The sequence below is a fragment of the Solanum dulcamara genome, chromosome 8 (genome assembly GCF_947179165.1).
Source record: "Solanum dulcamara chromosome 8, daSolDulc1.2, whole genome shotgun sequence".
Classification (NCBI taxonomy): domain Eukaryota; kingdom Viridiplantae; phylum Streptophyta; class Magnoliopsida; order Solanales; family Solanaceae; genus Solanum; species Solanum dulcamara.
Window position 1 is genome coordinate 6,638,502 of NC_077244.1, and position 23,265 is coordinate 6,661,766.

The 23,265-nt window shown below is 36.2% G+C and overlaps 1 protein-coding gene and 1 pseudogene across 2 annotated transcripts; both read right to left on the reverse strand.

Moving 5' to 3' along the window:
- Window positions 1–5,024: 5,024 nt before the first annotated feature.
- On the reverse strand, window positions 5,025–16,890 carry LOC129899761 (uncharacterized; annotated as a pseudogene).
- A 2,522-nt stretch (window positions 16,891–19,412) lies between these two features.
- On the reverse strand, window positions 19,413–22,885 carry LOC129899149 (probable serine/threonine-protein kinase PBL9). Of its 2 annotated transcripts, none has more exons than XM_055973980.1 (7): window positions 22,605–22,885; window positions 22,288–22,383; window positions 21,498–21,808; window positions 20,998–21,133; window positions 20,764–20,906; window positions 20,539–20,662; window positions 19,413–20,120 (listed from the first exon to the last, which is right to left on the reverse strand). In XM_055973980.1, exons 2-7 carry the CDS (start codon window positions 22,337–22,339, stop codon window positions 19,678–19,680), a joined length of 1,209 nt encoding a protein of 402 aa, XP_055829955.1. In that variant the 5' UTR covers window positions 22,340–22,383; window positions 22,605–22,885; the 3' UTR covers window positions 19,413–19,677. The 2 variants fall into 2 exon arrangements, with proteins under 2 accessions (XP_055829955.1, XP_055829954.1); XM_055973979.1 differs by having other exon boundaries at window positions 22,288–22,449.
- Between the last annotated feature and the right edge of the window lie 380 nt (window positions 22,886–23,265).

Sequence of the window (23,265 nt, forward strand, 5' to 3'; positions counted from 1 at the left end):
GTGGCAAAGATGTTTCATGACTTGAAACAACACTACTGGTGGTGTGTCATGAAAAAAAACATTGTTGATTTGTGTCTAAGTGTCTAAATTGCCAACAAGTGAAGTATGAACATCAGAAATTAGGTGGTTCAATGCAAAGAATGCCCATTCTCGAGTGGAAATAGGAGTGTATCACTATGGACTTTGTGTCTGGATTACCCATGGCATTGGGTAAGCATTATTCTGTTTGGGTGATTGTGGATCGATTGACCAAATCAGCCCATTTTCTTCCAATGAAGACTAGCCACAATGCAGATCAATTAGCTAGGATCTATCTTTGTGAGATTGTTAGGATGCATGGGGTGCCTATCTCTATTGTGTCGGATCGGGGTTCAGTGTTAACCTCTCACTTTTGGAGGGAATTGCAGCGTGGTTTGGGTACGCGACTAAAGATGAGTTCAATATTTCATCCCCAAACCAATGATCAGTCCGAGCAGACTATTCAGGTGTTGGAGGATATTCTTAGGGCCTGTGTGATTGATTTTGGTGCCCGATGGGACTAACAACACTTTCCTTTAGTGGAGTTTGCCTATAATAACATTTATCACTCCAGCATTCAGATGGCACCATTTAAGGCATTATATGGTCGTAGATACTGATCACCCATTGGGTGGTTTGATTTTGTTGCGGTTGATGCATTGGATACTGACATACTCAGGGATGCTATGGAGTGGGTACGTGTGATTCAGGGTCGACTATTGACAGCTCAGAGTCGTCAGAAGAGTTATGCTGATAGGACGGTTCGTCCCTTAGAGTTCATGGTAGGTGATTGTGTATGGCTTAAAATATCGCCCATGAAAGGTGTGATGAGGTTCGGGAAGAAGGGCAAGCTTAGCCCAAGGTTTGTTGGCCCCTTTGAAATCCTAAGAAGAGTAGGTGGAGTGGCGTATGAGTTGGCCTTACCCCGTAAATTGTCAGTTATCCATCTGGTGTTTTGTGTTTCCATGCTTCGCAAGTACATACCGAATGAGTCTCGTGTTTTCTTATGATGTGGTAGAATTGGGTCCAGATTTGACTTATGAGGAGCAGCCGACAGCTATCCTAGATGGGAAGCATCGGAGACTTAGGACCAAGGAGGTCATTTCAGTCAAGGTGCAGTGGCAGCCTCAGCCTGCTGAGGAGGCGACTTGGGAGTTAGAGTCTGATATGCAGGCTCAATACCCTTGGGTTTTTAAGACCCCAGGTACTTTATTTTATCTTATGTTCGAGGACGAACATCCTTTTTAGCGGTGGATATTGTAATGACCTTGAGGGTCATTTTTGAAAATTTATGCAAAATTAACATTTTACACCTATCTTTAGTGCCTCCGGGTATTATTTGATCGGTTTGTGTTGTTGGTTTTGTTAAAATCTTAATAGGTTGTGAATTGTTAGTTTTTGAGTTTTCATAAACTTTGAGTGTTAAAAAGTGGTTTTTGGTACCAACTGAAGCTACGGGTATCGAAATGGAGTTCCGTCAGTTCCATCAGCTTCGAAATATGGAAATTGGTCTAGGGGATTTTTCGGAATCATATTTGGGGTTAATACATGGATTTGAGGTCTTAAGTTGAAAAGTTTGATTTTTATGAGCTAAGTTTGACTTTGGTCAACAAATCGAGTTTCAAGCTTCGAATGGTGATTCTGCTAGTTTCATTGGCTCCGAAACGTGCTTTCTAATCAATTTGCACTATTGGTTCATATTTATAGAGTTCCGAATGAGTTTTGAGGGTCAAAAACATATTTTAAAAGGTGGCGGTGTAAGTTGACCGCGGTCAATGCACGGTCAACACGCGTAAACACTAACTTTTTGGGGAAAAAATGCCCCTTTCTTCCCATTTCAATTTTTCACCATTTGTTTGAGTTCTTGAACTCCTTGAGGCGATTTGATAAGAGATTTTCGAGGCAAAGTGTTGGATAAGTGATTTTTGACCTAAAACTTTTCTTTTTCATCAAGTATTTGATGATTTTAACTCCTAAATCTTAGTTTCAAATCCCAAAAATCTTTGTTTCTTCCCTAATTCGAATTTTAAAAAATAGTGATTCCTAACTCATTTTGAGCTCTATTTTTATGGATTTTTCAACCATGAGTTCTTTATTACCAATAGAATGTGATTGTCCAATAAATTTCCAAATTTGCCCTTTTCGGAAATAATTTTTTTTTGAACCATTTTACCCCTGATTCTAAAACCTATTAATATAGGTGTCATTGGACTCTTTGTGATGTGTATGTTTCATTGTTGATAGTGAGTTGTCATTCCGGGCGTTGAATTCTAGAGTTGTTTGTTCGGTGGAGGTATTCAGGTGCAGTTTCAGCAATTGAGGTAGGTTTGACTATCCTTCTTGGAGACTTAGATGGGGTAATTAGTCAATCATATATCATAGACTTTGGGATGGGGTTGTAGTATGAGTTGAGAATGTTATATATATTGTGATGCTTGTGTGGGGCTTATTTATTAATGTGCTGCTGTGTGGGGGTTTATTTGTATTACATAGCCCGTGTGGGGCCTTATTTATTATCTTATTTGCTTTGAGAGCATGAGATTCATGATTTGCCTGTGAGAGAGGCTTGAGTATATTATTTGACTTGTGATGTCCACCTGAGGGGTTGAGTTGGAAGTTTTGAGCATGCCTGAGTATTGAAATATTTTTGAGAAAGGGGTAAATATTTAAATTGAAGTATTTCATTCCCATTACTATTTATTGAGGTGAATATCATGTGTAGGTTAAGTTTTGAGAACTTTGAACCTTGTACTACATGTGAGTTGAATATTACTTCCATGTCATATATGTTTTGATGCATTCATCCTTATTCATCGTGTCATGAAACATGAAAAGTTGAGAAATATGAAAATTCTTTTTGAGAAAAAAAAATGAAACACCTTTAAACCTTTGTATCTTGAGTCCCTGACCAAGGCAGTTTTACGGCAGGATAGTGGATATATTATGATCCCTTGACCAAAAAGAGGTAGCAAGGATGATGAGATATTGTGATTGAGGTATCCTACTCGGTAGCACAGCTCGACAGGTGTATACGATAGGCTGTGCGACAGTCTTAATTCCACCGTACCACCACATGATTGCATCATCATATTGCATTGCACTGCATTGCATTGCATTGATATTAGTACTACTTGAATTATCTGGTTAATTATGATTATGAGTTGTTGTTATGGAATTAATTTATTCGCATCATTCTATATAAATTTGCGGCACTGATGATGGAGTGGGACTTTTTTGTATGCAGGTTGAAGCGTTCCTTAATTTATTTCATAGGTTTGATTAATTTCTTATACTCAGTCAACTAAAACCTACTGAGTACATGTGGACTGTACTCACCCCTACTTCTGTGTCCCTTTTTTATGCAGATACTAGTCTGGGTACCTCACATAGCAACTCATATTCTAGCGGATAGTGTATTCTCATATTAGTGATGAGGTCCCAGAATTCGGATTGTCACTAGTCTATTTTTATATATCAATCTTTTGTATCATTTAGAGACTTATGTTATATCTTCAGACTCGAACCTTATATTAATTGCTCTTTATACTTATGACACCAGATTTTAAGATAATTTTATTATTGTCCGTTTATTGTATTTAATTATGGCCTGACTTTTATTTGGGAGTACCGTATGATTTTATTTTAGGCTTACACATCAGAATGAGATTTGAGATGTGTGTCATCATGACCTCAGTTTTTGGGTTGTGACACAATCACCCAGAGATGGGTCTTTGCCACCATCAGATAGATGTGACAATGATTTTGGGTATTTATTATCAGCAGTAGTAGACACGTTCTGATGAACGTACACAAGAACATCTTGAGAAATCAAATAAAAACTAATAACTAATAAAGTTTTAAATACATATTGTTGGGGGCTTTTTCACATCTGTTTGATCATCGACAAGTTATGGTTGTTCATGAGAATCCTTATTCAAATTTTGAGAAACAACCTTATAAAGACAAAACATTAGGTAATGTGTATATAAATCCAATTTATATAGATTTTAAAGATAATTGAAATTGTAGTACTAATATATAATCATACCTATGAAATGATCTTATCGAGCAAGAGATCATCCAATTCGAGAGCCTTTAATGAATAAAAGTGAACAAAATTAAAATAACAAATGTATATATATATATATATGTAAAATTTAATCATGTATAAATGTGAATTTGAGAATTTTGTATAATATTAATTAACATTGAAATTTGTATAAAATATGAAATTGTATAAACTGTATATATAGCTATACAATTAAGAAAGATGAAGGTTAATACAATAAAATGTATAAGAATAAAATTGTGATCTAAATTAACAACATATAAATATATACATACAGTTGGAGTTTTACTAGCGTTTGATTGTTCAATCATTGACTGTGGCTCCTCATTTGTTTCATTATACAAATTTGGACAAACAATCTTAAAAAAAGATTAAAATAACATGTATACAAATGCAACTTATAGATAATGTATAAAATTGAATTAAATAATATATGACTATTCAAACCTCTGAAATGATCTGATTAAGCAATAAATCCTCATTATTGAAATCCTTACATATAGAAGCAAATAAAGAAAATCAAGATGACAGGTCAATATGTATATATGCAATGTTAAAATGTATAAAAAAACTGTGGATTATACAGTCATAAAATATTGGGCATGAGCCATGTATGCATAACATTATATATATACATTTTGTATCAATAGTATATATAATAAGTAAAAAGGACTTTACCTGTGGGAGATTTATGTTACTTGATTGTCCTAGGTACTTTATTCTGGGATCGAATGGTGGATCAAAAAGAGAAGACTGGTGCTCAATATTGGATGGTAAATATGTTGAAGCTTCTTGCTCAGCTACCTCATTTTGTTTATTAGGATTTGTGTTCTTCTTGTTTATGGCCTCCAACACGACTGCTCGTCTTAATCATATTCAACCCTATCTTTCTTCTCCAGTTGATGATGCATATTGAACTTCAACCAATCTCACTTGCTCAAGAACTGCCTTCTGATAGACTAGCTTCCCCTCCATCCTGAGGTGAGTCCACAAATAAGATTTTGTCCATTTCTTCTGCCTCTGTTGATGATGTTGAAGCGGATTTCACTTCAACGGATACTGGTAGATTTCCACTGGCACAGCGGCACTTCTGGCAAAATTTTCTTGTATCAACTTTCACAGACCTTTGAACTCCTTCTTTACCTATATTATGATGATAGAATAAAAAAAAGAATTAACTATCATATATAAAACTATATACATATATATATATATATTTAAAAAATGACCTTACCAATTTTTTGAACGACTCAAATTCATCGCGAGATATTCTTAAATTAGACGACCTGCTAGATGATGATTTTTCAGTAGGGTCATCTATCGTTTTCAGCTGCACACGTTGGTTTATTGCCTATTCATCAACGGATTGATGAGGACGTTTACGCTGCTTCTTTGAAGGTGAAGGATTGAAAGTAGGTGGGACAGTTTGATGTTTGGACGTGCTACAATAGAATGCCATGACTTCTTCAGTGCGGGTATTGCACGACAATCAACTTTCTCTTTGGCTTTTATCTTCCTTAAATCTGGAGAATCTTCAAAATCATCATCTGGGTGAACGGGGTTATTGGTCACACCTACATCAACATGAGACTCTGACACAATGTACTCAGGCGGCAATTGGAGGATTTGAATTTTCATAAGAGAAGGACTTATATTGTGGAAAGTGATCTACAAAAGTAAATTTAACTCATTATACAGTGTTACTTATAACATTAGTATAATTAACTGTATTGTGCATACAAAAATCTATTTAATTGTATAATTATAATAAATGAGTCAAATCTGGATAAGATGTTTAACTAGTACATACACAATTTAAATATTTGATTTAATTTAAAAATATGAAAAGACTTACTAGATTATCTTCATTACGTAACATTCCTTTCAAGAAGTAGTCTAGGCGAGGCTTGTCTTTTCTCGTCTTCCAGTTGAGAATTCTCAAAATGTGGTCAAACACCTTAACAGAAATCGCTGGGTCAACCTTAGAACAACATTCATAAAATCATACTTGCATGGCAAGTGGAAAACCATGTATTCTGTAATACTTCCCTTCTGGTGTCATCTTCTTATACAGGTTTTTGGTTAATTCTGTAACAACCCCTAAAATATTGTATATCGGTATTTCAATTCTCGACGAAAATAATACAGCCTCTGTATTTTGGGCATAACTTTTAATAGATTGGTCCAAATTAGGTGATTCAAATTTCTGAGTCATCACAACATCCTTACCTACAACTTTCATGAAGAACATAACTTCAAATTCGGAGTATAAGTAGGTCAAATAAATTAATCTTTGCAAGATATAGTGCTGTGACGGAATTGAGTGTTGATAGAAGAAAATTCATATCTCACTGTAGGTTGCTCCAAATTGGTTGATTCTTGAACGATATGAAACTAGACTTCCATATCTACAATTCTTATGAAGACACCAAATCCTAATAAGGAATTTATCTTATTCAAACGCAGCTTCGAAAACGAGTATTCTGTTAAAAAGAACTCATCTTACCTACCATGGAAACATCTAGATGCATTTGACATCATGCATGACATAAATTGTCCTCCATTTAACATCATCCATGACATCAATATATTCCATTAAATTTTCAGATTTTTCTTTAAAATTATTTTATTTATTGTTAGGTCCCTCTTTCCCGCCTATAAATACCCACCTTATTTCCTCATTTTATTCATCAAGCTTTCTTAAGCATTTCTTCTCTCTATATACTTCTTCTCAAATATAGTTTTAGTTTTAGTAGTATAAAAATACTACTCCGGTGATTCTTATACTCCGGGTAGTACACAAAACGCTCCGGCGAGAAGAAAAGGCTAGGGGTCCAAGAGTGTTCCAATTCGAAGTAAACCTTCGGATTTAAGGTATGTAAGGCTTTCATAGCATTGGATTGAGTTCGTCCATGCGCCCAATATTTAAATTTATTATAATTGAGTTATAGTTGAGTTTTATCCAAATCTTGAATTCTAGATGAATTAATTCTTCTTCTATTGAGTTTGATATATTTATGCATTAATATTATTATTATTGTTATCTCTCATATTTTTGGAATTATTGTTCATGGCTACTTTCCCATGAATCATAATTGATTTGATGTTCATGAATATTTTTACATATGTTTTGAGTAAAGATGTTGGCTTTTTTATTATTTTCATTGATAAAAAGAAAGTTATATGAATTAATACTATATATGTATTTTATTGAGTTTTGAAAGAGCAAAAGAGTTGAATTTGAATGAATTTGAGAAAAATGATATTTTGAGCAAGATGTTTTGATGAGATGTAAATGATGTTTTTATGGAAGTATAATGATTAATGAACATGAAATGAGATGAGTTTGATGATTTAAATTAAAGTCCAATGAGACTAGATGATGAGTTTAATATGAGCACATATTTTGGGAGTAGTATTGAGCACCGAGTTGGGTAAGAGTTTAATTGACTCAAACCCCAGAACTACGTAGCCAGCGTAGGATGGAGGCTATGCCTCTTAAGTCCCAAAAAGAGGACTTTGATGAGTAGATCCAAGATGGTGATGTCCTTTACCCTGGCAAGGTATTGGATGGATGTGGCAACGACATCGCTTCGTTGTATCATCGCTAGCTCATAAGTGATGGTTGTCGGTTAGAGAAACTCCCAACTGAGTAAGCATTGCTTATTACTATTATTTTTATTATTATATTTTTAAACTTGCATTACATATTCATGTTGAGATGATGTTGAGTTTTGAGATGAGTTTTCTTGAGAGGAGTTTATTGATATCTATCCTTACCTTCCTACCATTTTACATACTCGTACATTCCACGTACTGACGTCATTCGACCTGCATCGTTTTATGATGCAGATACAGGTATTAGAGATCCTCAACAGGCGCATCGTTGAAGATCATTTCTTTTCTGCTATTTGGTGAGTCCTTCTTGTATTCGAAGGAACTCCTTATCCTTTTTATTATTGTTGAGTGTGATGTTTCTTTTGAGGTAGCCATGGACATGTCATTGGCACCATCTAAGAGTATTAGAGGCTTCATAGACAGAGTCTGATGATGTAATCAGAGTAGTTCTCCTTAGAAACTACTTCTTCTAAGATTTATATATTTTTCCTTTGATTATGACAATCCCACATTAGTATTATTAAGTCTTCCGCTGATGAACAAATGAGTAATGAGACCAAGTGGTTCTCTCGGAAGCCAGAGATGGTTTCTGAGTGCCGTCCATGCCTAGGGTACCCTCTCGGGGCGTGACAAACTTGGTATCAGAGCACAGAGTTCAAGAGTCCTAGGGTGTCTATGAAGCCGTGTCTAGTAGAGTCTTGTTTATGGGTGTGTCGTGCACCACACTTATAATCAGGAAGCTATAGGACATTAGGAATTATTTCACTTCTTTCATAATCTGAGTTCGTGCGATAGAGTTTAACTCTATAAAATCTTTTTTTCTAATTCGTGCGTTTACACGTTTCATACATGCCTCCTAAACGTTCAGCTAGTCAGAGGAACGCTGCCAGCACTGAGGTTCCACAGTCAGTGATGCCTCCACGGAGAACTAGGGGCCGACCTGCAAGGTCTACTAAGGTACCCCAAGTACCTACTGTTCAGACCACTCCTACTTCTGAGGAAGATTTTCGAGGAGCGATTGCTATGCTCACCCAGTTGGTGGCTGCTCGAAATAGTAGCCAAAGTTCACCAACTCCTAGCTCTAGTTATCAAGAGCCGTCTGCTGCCACAAGGATTAGAGATTTTCTGAGAATGAATCCGCCGGTCTTCACGGGTTCCAACGTTGATGAAGACCCCCAAAATTTCATTGATGAGATGTGGAAGATACTAAAAGAGATGCATGCTACAGAGATTGAGGGGGTTGAGTTGGTTTCTTATCAACTCAAGGATGTGGCAAATGTCTGGTATAACCAGTGGGAAGAAAGTAGAGGTGAGGATGCAGAGCCTGCTCTTTGGGATGAGTTTGAAAGAGCATTTCTTGATAACTTTTTTCCCCAAGAGCTACGTGAAGCAAAAATTGAGGAGTTTGTGAACCTCAAGCAAGAGAGTATGACTGTGAAAGAGTATAGTTTGAAGTTTATTCAATTGTCCAAATATGCCCCAGAAATGATTCCTCATATGAGGTCTAAGATGAGGAAGTTTGTCTCTGGCCTAGGCAAACATGTAAAGAAAGAATGTAAGGCAATGCTAATGATTTCTGACATGGATTTTTCTAGATTGATGGTATATGCTCAGCAGGTTGAGGATGACAAGAAAAAGGACCGAGAGGAACACCTAAGCAAGAAGACTAAGTTTACTGGGCATGAGAATGAGCAAAAGCAAGGGAAGGGTAACAAGTCTTTCTTTCAGAAAAGGTCTTCTAATTATGCACCTTCCCCAACAAATGCTTTTACACCTAATACCAGGTATGATCAGAGATCGCTAAGTCACCAAAACTTTCGATCTCAAGGTTCTCAGTCCCAATTAAGTATGGCTCAAGGTTCTAGAGGAAAACCATCATGTGCTAGATGTGGGAGGCTCCATTTGGGAGAGTGTCGTGTGGGCACCAATGCTTGCTACGGATGTGGAAAGATAGGTCACTTCCAGAATGAGTGTCCTTCAAAGAGGCAGGGAGATGGAAGTAGTAGAGCTCAGTTTTCTTTTGCAGCTCCACAGAATAGAGGTAATCATAGAGGTGCAGCTTCAAGTGCAGGTGGGGGAACCAACCGTCTGTATGCTATGGGTAGTCGCCAAGACCAAGAGAATGCACCCGATGTTGTTACTGGTATGCTCCGAGTCCTTTCTTTTGATGTGTATGCATTACTTGATCCGGGTGCTACATTATCTTTTGTGACTCCTTACTAGGCTAGTAAATTTGAGATCCTTCCTGAGTGTCTTCTTGAGCCTTTTAGTGTGTCTACTCCCGTTGGTGATTCTATCTTAGCTGAGAAGGTCTATAGAAATTGTACTGTATCAATCTATCATAGGGATACCATGGCTGACTTAGTTGAGTTGGACATGGTTGATTTTGATGTGATTCTTGGTATGGACTGGCTTTATTCTTGTTATGCTTCAGTTGATTGTAGGACCCGAATTGTCAAGTTTCAATTTCCAAATGAGCCTATCTTAGAGTGGAAGGGGAATTCTGTAGTGCCTAGGGGTAAATTTATTTCCTACCTTAAGGCCAGAAAATTAATCTCTAAGGGATGTATATATCATATAGTCCGAGTCAAAAATATTAATGATCAGACTCCATCTCTTGAGTCAGTTCCCATTGTGAATGAGTTTCCTGAAGTCTTTCCTGAAGATCTACCCGGAATCCCTCCTGATAGAGAGATAGACTTTGGTATTGATGTCCTTCCTGATACACAACCTATCTCTATTCCTCCTTATAGGATGGCTCCTGCTGAGTTGAAAGAACAATTGAAAGACCTCCTAGATAAGGGGTTTATTAGGCCAAGTGTCTCACCTTGGGGCGCTCCTGTCCTATTCGTGCGAAAGAAAGATGGGTCCCTTAGAATGTGCATTGATTACCGACAACTAAACAAGGTCACCATTAAAAATAAGTACCCTCTCCCCAGAATAGATGATTTATTTGACCAACTTCAGGGTGCCACATGTTTCTCTAAGATAGACCTCAGATCAGGCTATCACCAGTTGAAAGTGAGAGAATGTGACATCCCGAAGACGGCTTTTCGAACCCGCTATGGTCATTTTGAGTTTCTTGTTATGTCATTTGGATTGACAAATGCTCCAGCAGCTTTTATGGACCTCATGAACCGAGTATTCAAGCCATACCTAGATACGTTTGTAATTGTCTTCATCGATGATATTTTGGTCTACTCTAGAAGTAAGAGTGAGCATGCTAATCACCTTAGGATTGTCCTTCAAACTCTTAAGGAGAAGGAGTTGTATGCTAAGTTTTCAAAGTGTGAGTTTTGGCTTGAGTCTGTAGCATTCCTAGGTCATATTATATCTGGGGATGGAATCCAAGTTGATACTCAAAAGATTGAGGCAGTTAAGAACTGGCCCCGACCCACCTCTCCAACCGACATAAGGAGTTTCTTAGGTTTGGATGGTTACTACAGGAGGTTTGTTGAGGGATTTTCATCCCTATCCTCACCATTGACTAAGCTGACTCAGAAGAAGGTTAAGTTTCAATAGTCTGATGCTTGTGAGAAAAGTTTTCAAGAGTTGAAAGCTAGATTGACTACTGCTCTAGTACTATCCCTACCTGATGGAACAGATGGTTTTGTAATCTATTGTGATGCTTCAAGAGTTGGGTTGGGATGTGTATTGATGCAGAAAGGTAAGGTCATTGCCTATGCCTCCAGGCAGCTTAAGACTCATGAGAGGAACTACCCCACTCATGACCTTGAGTTGGCAGATGTGGTATTTGCTCTTAAGATTTGGCGTCACTATCTTTATGGTGTACATGTGGATGTGTTCACAGACCATAAGAGCTTACAGTATGTATTCAGCTAGAAGGAGCTAAATTTGAGGCAAAGGAGATGGCTAGAGTTGCTCAAGGATTATGACATGAGCATTCTCTACCACCCAGGTAAAGCAAATGTAGTTGCTGATGCTCTTAGCAGGTTATCTATGGGGAGTACAACTCATGTGGAAGAGGAAAAGAAGGAGTTGGCAAAGGAAGTGCATAGACTTGCGCGTTTGGGAGTTCAACTTATTGACTCTAGTGAGGGTGGTATAATAGTACGAAATGGAGTTGAATCCTCTCTAGTTGCAGAGGTGAAAGAAAAGCAAGATCAGGATCCCATTCTTCTTCAACTGAAGGATGAGGTTCACAAGCAGAAGGTAATGGCTTTTACCAAAGGGGGAGATGGAGTGTTGAGATATCAAGAAAGATTATGTGTTCCAAGTATTGATGGTATTAGGGAGAGAATCATCAAAGAAGCCCATAATTCTAAGTATTCCATCCATCCAGGTTCAACAAAGATGTATCATGACTTGAGAGAAGTATACTGGTGGAGTGGAATGAAGAGAGATATAGCAGAGTTTGTGTCCAAGTGCCCTAATTGCCAACAAGTTAAAGTTGAGCACCAAAGGCCTTGTGGAGTGGCTCAAAATATAGAGATCCCGGAATGGAAGTGGGAAATGATCAATATGGACTTCATTACCGGTTTACCACAAACCCGCAAACAACATGACTCTATTTGGGTGATTGTGGATAGGATGACTAAATTGGCCCATTTCTTGCCGGTTAAGACTACGAACACTGCAGAGGATTATGCCAAACTGTATCTTAGAGAGATTGTTAGACTGCATGGAGTTCCTTTGTCTATCATCTCTGATAGGGGAGCTCAATTTACTGCTCAGTTTTGGAAGTCATTTCAGAAGGGCTTGGGTTCAAGAGTGAACCTTAGTACTGCTTTTCATCCGCAAACAGATGGCCAGGCAGAGCGTACGATACAGACTTTGGAGGATATGTTAAGAACCTGTGTCATTGACTTCAAAGGTAATTGGGATGATCATTTACCTCTTATTGAGTTTGCATACAATAATAGTTTCCATTCGAGTATTCAAATGGCTCCTTATGAAGCTCTGTATGGGAGGAGATGTAGATCACCAATTGGTTGGTTTGAAGTTGGTGAAGCTGAGTTGATTGGACCAGACTTAGTTCACCAAGCTATGGAGAAGGTGAAAACCATACAAGAGAGGTTGAGGACTGCTCAAAGTCGCCAGAAATCCTACACTGATGTTAGAAGAAGAGATTTGGAGTTCGAAGTGTACGATTGGGTATACTTGAAAGTTTCACCCATGAAGGGTGTGATGAGATTTGGAAAGAAAGGGAAGCTTAGTCCCCGCTACATTGGTCCTTATCAGATTATGAGGAGGGTAGGTAACGTAGTCTATGAATTGGAGTTGCCTCCAGAATTAGCTGTTATTCATCCCGTGTTTCACATCTCTATGCTTAAGAAGTGTTTGGGAGATCCTTCACTTGTTGTCCCAACTGAGAGCATTGGGGTGAAAGAGAGTTTGAGTTATGAAGAGATTCCAGTTCAAATTCTTGATCGTCAGGTTCGCAAATTAAGAACTAAGGAAGTGGCATCTGTCAAAGTCCTATGGCGAAATCAATTTGTTGAAGAGGCTACATGGGAAGCTGAAGAAGATATGAAGGCTAACTATCCTCATCTATTTATGCCTTCTGATGACGATATTCAAGGTAATATTCCTTACTTCTACCTTTGAGTCGATGTTTATTCTTGAGTTTGAATCATTGACCATTTGAGTATCGGAGTTGATGTATTGATGATATTCATTCTTTATGTCTCCTATTTTCATCTTCATTCGAGGACGAATGATCCCAAGGGGGAGATATTGTAACAACCCTTAAAATATTGTATATCGGTATTTCAATTCTCGACAAAAATAATACATCCTCTGTATTTTGGGCATAACTTTTCATAGATTGGTCCAAATTACGTGATTCAAATTTCTGAGTCATCACAACATCCTTACCTACAACTTTCATGAAGAACATAACTTCAAATTCGGAGTATAAGTAGGTCAAATAAATTAATCTTTGCAAGATATAGTGCTGTGACGGAATTGAGTGTTGATAGAAGAAAATTCATATCTCACTGTAGGTTGCTCCAAATTGGTTGATTCTTGAACTATATGAAACTAGACTTCCATATCTACAATTCTTATGAAGGCACCAAATCCTAATAAGGAATTTATCTTATTCAAACGCAGCTTCGAAAACGAGTATTCTGTTAAAAAGAACTCATCTTACCTACCATGGAAACATCTAGATGCATTTGACATCATGCATGACATAAATTGTCCTCCATTTAACATCATCCATGACATCAATATATTCCATTAAATTTTCAGATTTTTCTTTAAAATTATTTTATTTATTGTTAGGTCCCTCTTTCCCGCCTATAAATACCCACCTTATTTCCTCATTTTATTCATCAAGCTTTCTTAAGCATTTCTTCTCTCTATATACTTCTTCTCAAATATAGTTTTAGTTTTAGTAGTATAAAAATACTACTCCGGTGATTCTTATACTCCGGGTAGTACACAAAACGCTCCGGCGAGAAGAAAAGGCTAGGGGTCCAAGAGTGTTCCAATTCGAAGTAAACCTTCGGATTTAAGGTATGTAAGGCTTTCATAGCATTGGATTGAGTTCGTCCATGCGCCCAATATTTAAATTTATTATAATTGAGTTATAGTTGAGTTTTATCCAAATCTTGAATTCTAGATGAATTAATTCTTCTTCTATTGAGTTTGATATATTTATGCATTAATATTATTATTATTGTTATCTCTCATATTTTTGGAATTATTGTTCATGGCTACTTTCCCATGAATCATAATTGATTTGATGTTCATGAATATTTTTACATATGTTTTGAGTAAAGATGTTGGCTTTTTTATTATTTTCATTGATAAAAAGAAAGTTATATGAATTAATACTATATATGTATTTTATTGAGTTTTGAAAGAGCAAAAGAGTTGAATTTGAATGAATTTGAGAAAAATGATATTTTGAGCAAGATGTTTTGATGAGATGTAAATGATGTTTTTATGGAAGTATAATGATTAATGAACATGAAATGAGATGAGTTTGATGATTTAAATTAAAGTCCAATGAGACTAGATGATGAGTTTAATATGAGCACATATTTTGGGAGTAGTATTGAGCACCGAGTTGGGTAAGAGTTTAATTGACTCAAACCCCAGAACTACGTAGCCAGCGTAGGATGGAGGCTATGCCTCTTAAGTCCCAAAAAGAGGACTTTGATGAGTAGATCCAAGATGGTGATGTCCTTTACCCTGGCAAGGTATTGGATGGATGTGGCAACGACATCGCTTCGTTGTATCATCGCTAGCTCATAAGTGATGGTTGTCGGTTAGAGAAACTCCCAACTGAGTAAGCATTGCTTATTACTATTATTTTTATTATTATATTTTTAAACTTGCATTACATATTCATGTTGAGATGATGTTGAGTTTTGAGATGAGTTTTCTTGAGAGGAGTTTATTGATATCTATCCTTACCTTCCTACCATTTTACATACTCGTACATTCCACGTACTGACGTCATTCGACCTGCATCGTTTTATGATGCAGATACAGGTATTAGAGATCCTCAACAGGCGCATCGTTGAAGATCATTTCTTTTCTGCTATTTGGTGAGTCCTTCTTGTATTCGAAGGAACTCCTTATCCTTTTTATTATTGTTGAGTGTGATGTTTCTTTTGAGGTAGCCATGGACATGTCATTGGCACCATCTAAGAGTATTAGAGGCTTCATAGACAGAGTCTGATGATGTAATCAGAGTAGTTCTCCTTAGAAACTACTTCTTCTAAGATTTATATATTTTTCCTTTGATTATGACAATCCCACATTAGTATTATTAAGTCTTCCGCTGATGAACAAATGAGTAATGAGACCAAGTGGTTCTCTCGGAAGCCAGAGATGGTTTCTGAGTGCCGGCCACGCCTAGGGTACCCTCTCGGGACGTGACAAATTCGTCAAATGCTCTATTGCCCCATGGGTAGTCCATATATCTACCAGACTCGACCAAATCAAAATTCATCTTGTCTATTGTTGAACAAGTAGGCTCCGTAGATAAAATGAAGTATGAATGTAGTACAATAATGCAAACTTTAACGCATCATCATCGTTATCACCTCATACCTTGCCAGTAAAACTATCAATAAGATCTTGTTTACCGATAGAATTTCTATCTTCAAAGTACTGACTAAGAATTTTATTTGGTACAGCAGTGTCGGAAATAAAACTAGACATATCATCATCACACTTGAGATCAGAAATAATTGAAAAATCCCTACGGGGTGAATCATAGTCTAGTGTCATTTGCATAGATGAGAATACCATCTGTTGAACTACCTTTCAATTCACGCAACATAAAGCACCTAAATAATTGTTCTTGAACATGACATCTTTTCATGGTAGTCAACTGAGCAAAACATGTAGTACCATAAAAAAGCTTTAACTGAAACTTAGACAAATACTCCGCCAAATGATCCATAATGTCAATGTTTGTATAACATTGCATGTGTGGAGTTTGCTTGGGGGTTTTACTGAGAATGAACTTAACAACCTACCAAAAAAATAAATGAGCTTAATTAAATTGACTTTTAAAGAACATACAAAAAGGATTGAAACTACTACTAACTACAAATTAATATATATTATATATCTTTTAGATGTCATGTTCTGCACTGATACATATAATCAGTACTAATCTTAAATACAAATCTTCATATAATGTGGAATAGCAATTCTTATACACAAAAGCTCAGATAATGTATAATTGATTGTCTATGTATAAATAAATTTTATAACTGGATATATGTCATCATATACTATTGTTATTATTGTATAATAATAAACTTACCTGGCATGTATCAAAACAGGTTGAATTGTATAAAAAATAATTAATATATATAGCTTCTTTTATACAACTATGATTTAGCAAAAACTAGACTTATACAATATATATAAGAATTAATATGTTTTGGCATGTCAAATTGTTTGTATACAACTAAATGAAATAGATAAATGTATAAAAATACAGATTATACAATTAGGTTTATACAAAATACCTGAGGTCTTTCAGTTTCACTATTATCAATTGAAACTTCATCAACATCCTCTCTGGTAATTGATTCATTATTAGTAGGATCAATTTCTTTTCCTTTCCTCTTTTTTTTAGACCCTAAATCTACTAAGCCCTTTTGTTTTGACTCAACTAATTTTGCAGCTTTTTCTATTACTTCTAGTGTGATTTGTTGAGCCTTCAGTGGGTCGTTTCTAAGCTTGGACATGATCTCATAGTCTTCGATAGATCTGACATTCCTCTTTATTTCTTGCAATTGATCCTGTATTTTCTTTCAGTAATTGTGTTAGACCGATAGAAAATGATAAAAAAATTTGAAGGGAATAGGCATGCAATGGTGTACCTCGTGTGACTCTCATAGATGGAATCTGGTCATCCATTGTTTGAGAATCAACACTATCAATCGATTGGGGAAAACTAATTATGAAGTTTCAAATTGAAAACAAAAAAAGAAAAGATGAAAGCACAGAAGAACATAGAATTTTTCAAATTTAAAAAAAAAATGAAGAAAAAACACACAATGAAGAACTAATACACAAATTAGAGGTTATCTCAAATGGAGATTATCAATTAGGAGGGAGAGTGAGATTGGTGAAAATTCAAAATTAATACACGACGAGATTTTAAAAGTGAATTTTGAGTTGAGTAGAGAGAGAAATGAAGGAAACTGTATAAAGAAATAAAAATAAAAAGGAGAAGTGGAAACATTTTTTATTCTAATACAAATCAGAAAGTGGAGCCCACTTTTCATAGAAAAATTTATTAAAATATATCCACACACGATAATAAAATAAAACTATACTCATATAAAATAATAAAATAATAATATTTGTCATATCACGTAATTTTCCCTTTTAATTAACGAGCAAATTAGTTCCTTATAAATGAACCCAAAATAACTTTTTCCAACATTTAACGTGAGATGTCATATGGCACACGGCTTTTCTATGGTTCAAACAAAATGCAAATTTAAGATCAAACTTACTTCTCATGCCTACTTGGTATGCAGAAAGTGATGCATTTGGTCCACTAAAGGACCCATACTGTCCTCACTTTAATGTCCACTTCCATACCCTAACTAGGCTAATAATCCAAGTTTGTTCTAGAAATCTCTCTTGAATATTTGCCCTGATTTTCTTATCGTAATTGATTTTTTTTCTTTTTTAAAAAAGTAAAAAAAATATATATTTGGCTAGTCTTTTTTCTTGTAGGAAAAGGTTAATGGCTCCATAAATGGATGTTCATTCCTTCTAACATGTAGCATTCATAATGTAATTCTAGGGGGTTTAAAAGTTTTGTGTAAGGGGGGAATTTGTGAGACCCAAGTGTTACGTTAACACTTGTGTGTACCTCTTTTTATTCAGAGTAAATCGTGTGGGGTTATTTCTCTCGATATTCTGTACTCTCATATTTATATAGTAAATTGTCCATCTTTTCTTGTGGAGGTAGGTCGAATGACCAAACCACGTTAAATGTTTGTGTCTCTTTTGGTATATTTTTTATTTGTCTTCTTACTCATGGTCTTACGAGGTTTACTTTGCTAGCTTGTGGAGGTAGGTCGAATGACCAAACCACGTTAAATGTTTGTGTCTCTTTTGGTATATTTCTTATTTGTCTTCTTACTCATGGTCTTACGAGGTTTACTTTGCTAGCTTCCGCATGACACTTGCTTATTTCGGTCCTAACAAACTAAAATCGAAATGGCGGAATAATGATAATATAAGGGATGATCTTAAAAGTTTTGACCTCACTTTCAAAATTGCGGAAGCTTTTGGAAAATTTGTGATAAGTAATGAAAACCAAACATGAATGCTATCCTTTAAATCAATACATTTCATTTTAAAATGAAATTCTTATAAAGGTAAACATGGTTTCTTTCATGCATGTCATGGATTTACAATAGATTTACAACCCCAAAAGATATGACTAACAACAACAACTCAGTAAAATCCCACAACGTGAGGTCTGGAGAGGGTAAAGTGTACGCAGACCTTACTCCTAGTAAGGTATGACAGCTGTTTTCGGGAGACCCTCGGCCCAAAAAATATGACTAAATGTCTATAAAATCTTTGTTTCAATTTGAGCTTGTTGAATCCTGAAAAATACGTCATTAACTATTGACAAAATATCCTTGAGAACATTATCCTTAATATTGTCTCAAGCTTCACCACTTTATGTGATTCTCCACCAATTTGATACTCAAAAGATTCCTAAGATATGGCCACTTTTAGAATATAGCACTTATGATTTTTTTATATTTCCTTCAGAGGACCCCCAAATGGCCTCTCATGTTGGAAAGAAGAAATTGAGTTGCAACTTTCTGCATTCTATTTGTAACTACTTCTCTTTACATCACTGATAACATCATATTTTCCACTACTATTTCCCTCTTGCTAACTGTTTTGAACCTGTCCCTCTTTCTATTATACTTTACACTTGAGGATAAAAAGTCTCACGTATCCCCCACATTCTAAAAAGGTGATGTAACATATAGAAAAGCTAAAATAGACATAAAACAAGTACTTGACTTTGAAGGTTCAACTTGTCATAGGGGAAAAGGTTGCCAATATCAATTATGCAAATAGCACTGTGAAGAAACCTTGACAAACCATTCTAAAGATACATTACAAAGCATTCTACAAAACAAAAAGAACAGTAGAATAACAAAATAATACTATAAACGAAGTACAAGAAACAACATATAGTAACAAAATCCGAAGACCAAGAATATACTTAGTATGAAAGGGTAATATGCATTCATTCCTTAAGTGTTAAAAGAAAAAAATTAGTGACCTGTGAGCAAACCTCAAGTTACAAACACATTCTGGACCTATAGAAAGTATTGATTCAATACATTAGCCAAACAACTGTACAATCAGTCGGCTGATTCTGCAAATGTGCAGAGGTTCTTCATCAGCCTCAACCACTTATCAAGCATGAAAAACATACAAGGCAAAAAACAAGAAATTAAGGCATCTTTCAATCATTTGTATAATTATTTAGCATAAAGGGGAGAAGCAGACGGTCTCGGATAAGCAACTGAAGGATTTCTACTAGCAACATCACCAGCACTTCGTCTACGTGGTCTAGGTCGGTTGTTACCGTGGCTGCGAGTATTTCCTGAATCTTTAGATTGCTGATAAAGTTGCTCCAGTTCTTTAACAATGTCACTCATGCTTGGTCTAAACCGAGGATCTTTGGATAGGCACCGCAAGGCAAGGTTAGCTACTTTACTCGCCACTTCCATTGAATACTGGCCTTCAAGACGGGTATCCAGAACGCGGAAGACCTTACGCTTGTTACCCAGATAAGGTTTCGCCCACTCCACCAGGTTGTGTTCTCCAGATGGTCTATTCTTGTCAATGGCCCTACGACCTGACAGCATTTCGAGGAGGACAACTCCAAAACTATACACATCACTCTTGCTAGTTAAATGACCTGTATCAAACAGATGAATCAAAGGGAGATTAGTTAAACAGATAATCCAGGGTACAAATGATTTATGATAACGGATGAACGCAAAATGGAAAGTCAATCAAGAGTACAAGTTTGCATCATATGATTAAAGACTCAACATCAAGAAATCGATGTCCATCCAGCACACAGAAAGAGCACTAACGAATTGTGGACCAGGAGATGGAGAGCAGTGCAAATGCATCATATGTGAGACTAATGAGGTTGTTGAGAATAATAATGTGAGTTAAATGGATCTTGGATAAGAAGAGATGTTCCATCATAAACTAAAGATGCCCTGATCAGTATCTAATATTCTAAATTTGGATACTCTATGGAAGTCGGGCCACATTGGAACAAGAGAGGAAACGAACACACAAGTCAGGGGAAAAAGAAACTGTACCAGTTGCCATGTATTCTGGAGCTGCATATCCATAGGTCCCCATAACCCTTGTAGAGACGTGGCTTTTATCGCCTGTTGGCCCATCCTTGGCTAATCCAAAGTCTGAGAGTTTGGCAGTGTAGTTCTACAATGATAATAAGAGAAACAGCACCAAGTAAGCACAGGTTTTCTGGTTTGTAATACGCAAGCAATTGCACAAAGATCTAATTCATAGAGAACACATACTGAATCAAGCAAAATATTCGAGGTTTTGAAGTCTCGATATATCACTTTTGTCTCAGCACTGTGGAGAAAAGCAAGCCCCTTTGCAGCTCCTAGAGAAACCTTCAAGCGTAGTTTCCAAGAAAGAGGCTGGAAATAAGAACCTCCTGTTACAGAAAAACAAACACCATTACTCCAAAGGCGTCGATGATCATAGTTTAGAGTTGAAAATACGAATGGCAGGGGCAAAGAACTTACTCCTAAACAAATGGTTTTCCAAGCTTCCCCGAGGCATGAACTCATAAACCAAAAGCCGGTGTTCGTCCTCCAAGCAATAGCCAATCAACTTTACAAGATGAGGATGAGAAAACTGTCCCAAATAGTTTACTTCTGCCTAAAAACATAGAAGCACAATACAAATGAAAACTCAGACAAGCTTGTGACACTCGAAATATGAAAGTATTAGCACTTTAACAAGTGTTGCAACAAGTAACAACGAAAATTCATCAAGCATAGGCGGAGTCGAGATTTGAAGTTTATGGGTTCTGAACTCGCCTTGAAACCCATAATTCATCTTTGTTAACCAGGTTCACAACTAAATGTTAATACATATTTAATGAATTTCTTAATACAAATACAGGGTCTAAGCAAAGGGTAGTAGCAAATGATCTAGCTCCGCCTCTTGAGTTCATGGGATAATCAGTACACTTAAGTTTTAACGGAGTCATACATCTCCGAATAGACCATAAGAAACTCACCAGCCATTCCCTGTGACCTTGAAAACCTTCTTGATTTAGCCTTTTCACAGCAATGATCACACCTGTCCCGGGCTTGGTAGCTGCGAACGTGTTCTCATCAATCCACCCTTTGAAAACCGATCCGAATCCACCTTCTCCCAGCACACTATCGGGACGAAAGTTCCTAGTGGCTGTTTTGAGATCAGAAAAACTGAAGCTCTTCAAATTGGGAGACTGCAATATCTCTCCTTCACTTCTAGTAGCTGGTGGTACCCTGGAGCTTGAATTGATATCATAACCTCCATCTGTGCTAACAGATCTTGAATTTAGCCCTGTAACAATTCTCTTAACATATTAGATTACCAATAATTAACCCCATTAGAGCACAAAAAGAACTACTTAAACCAGATACAGAATTTTAGTAGTTCATTTAATTGGCTGACTGAACATCCACCTCATCAGGCAGGTTTCGATTCTCCACCTTGTAATCCCCTTTTATGTTAATCATGATAACTATTATTACCAAATAGAGGGTGCTAAAGTTACAAGCTAAAGATTAGCAAGAACTCCAACTAGCCACTTTGCTAAAATACAAACTTACATGACTATTATGATGAAATTGATGGTATTTCAGTTACATGAACAAAGACATGATCATCCTAATATGAATGAAAATTGGAAAACAAGGAAAAAAAACCATTTTCCAAAAACCCTCCAACAAAAAGATTTAAATTTGCAAATTGTGCAAGTAAACAAGAAGAAGAATGCAGAGTCTCAAGCTAAAACAAGAACCTTTATAAAATATGAATACCTGTATGAAATGGGCTTTCAGCTTTAATTTTAGCACTCAAACATATCCCCATTAGAAAGAAGAAAACAAAAATCACCCCTTTAGCTTCTCTTGCTTCTGTAAATCACAGAACACACAAACCACTTGTGAAAAAAAGATTTAGCAGATCCAAGTATCTCAAAGCTGAAATATGAAGAAAACAGAAAAAAGGGTCTTTGTTATTTCTTCTCAAAAACCAAAAAAAAAAATGACTTGTTTTTCAAGAATCAAGATTATAGATTAAATTTAACTTAAAAAAAAAAAAGGACAAGCCTTTTCAAGAAAAGAAAGCACCCCACCTCTTATTTTTTCAAGAAATGTCAGCAGGGTTGGAAAGATAAGAAAGATGATGGCTGCTTGTAGGTGTTTTCTTCGAAGCAGAGAGGAGGGAGGAAGCAAACAAAGAGCTAAATTTGACTTATCTTTAGCAGTGGTTATAGGAAATGTAGGCTAGTGAAAGAGGAGAGGAAGATTGGTAGAAGGGGATATTAATGGCAGACTGGTCCTACTTCGTATCTTTAAGGTGTACACTTTTTTTTTCTCTTTCTCTTTAGACTACTGGTCTTTAATTCACACACACTATCACCTACAAGATTGTTTTGCTTTGAATTTGTGACCGGGATGTTAGGTGTATTTGTACTAAATTAAATCATCTATTATATTAATAAAAAAAAATTAAAATATTATATGGTGATGGATAATAATGAGAAACGATGATGATTGGGAATATCGATTAAGAATGATGGGCTAATGGCGGTGATGTGAATAGTGGTTAAGGTTAATGATGGTTGACAATAATAATTAATGGTGGTAGTTAATGGTGATAGATAATAATTATGGTGGATGACGTGGTAAATGATAACATAGTTAACGATATATAAGTAGTGACTAATAGTAATAATTGTTGTGATAATAATGGTTGATGGTGATAAATGATGTCTAGTGATAGTGACGATTTAT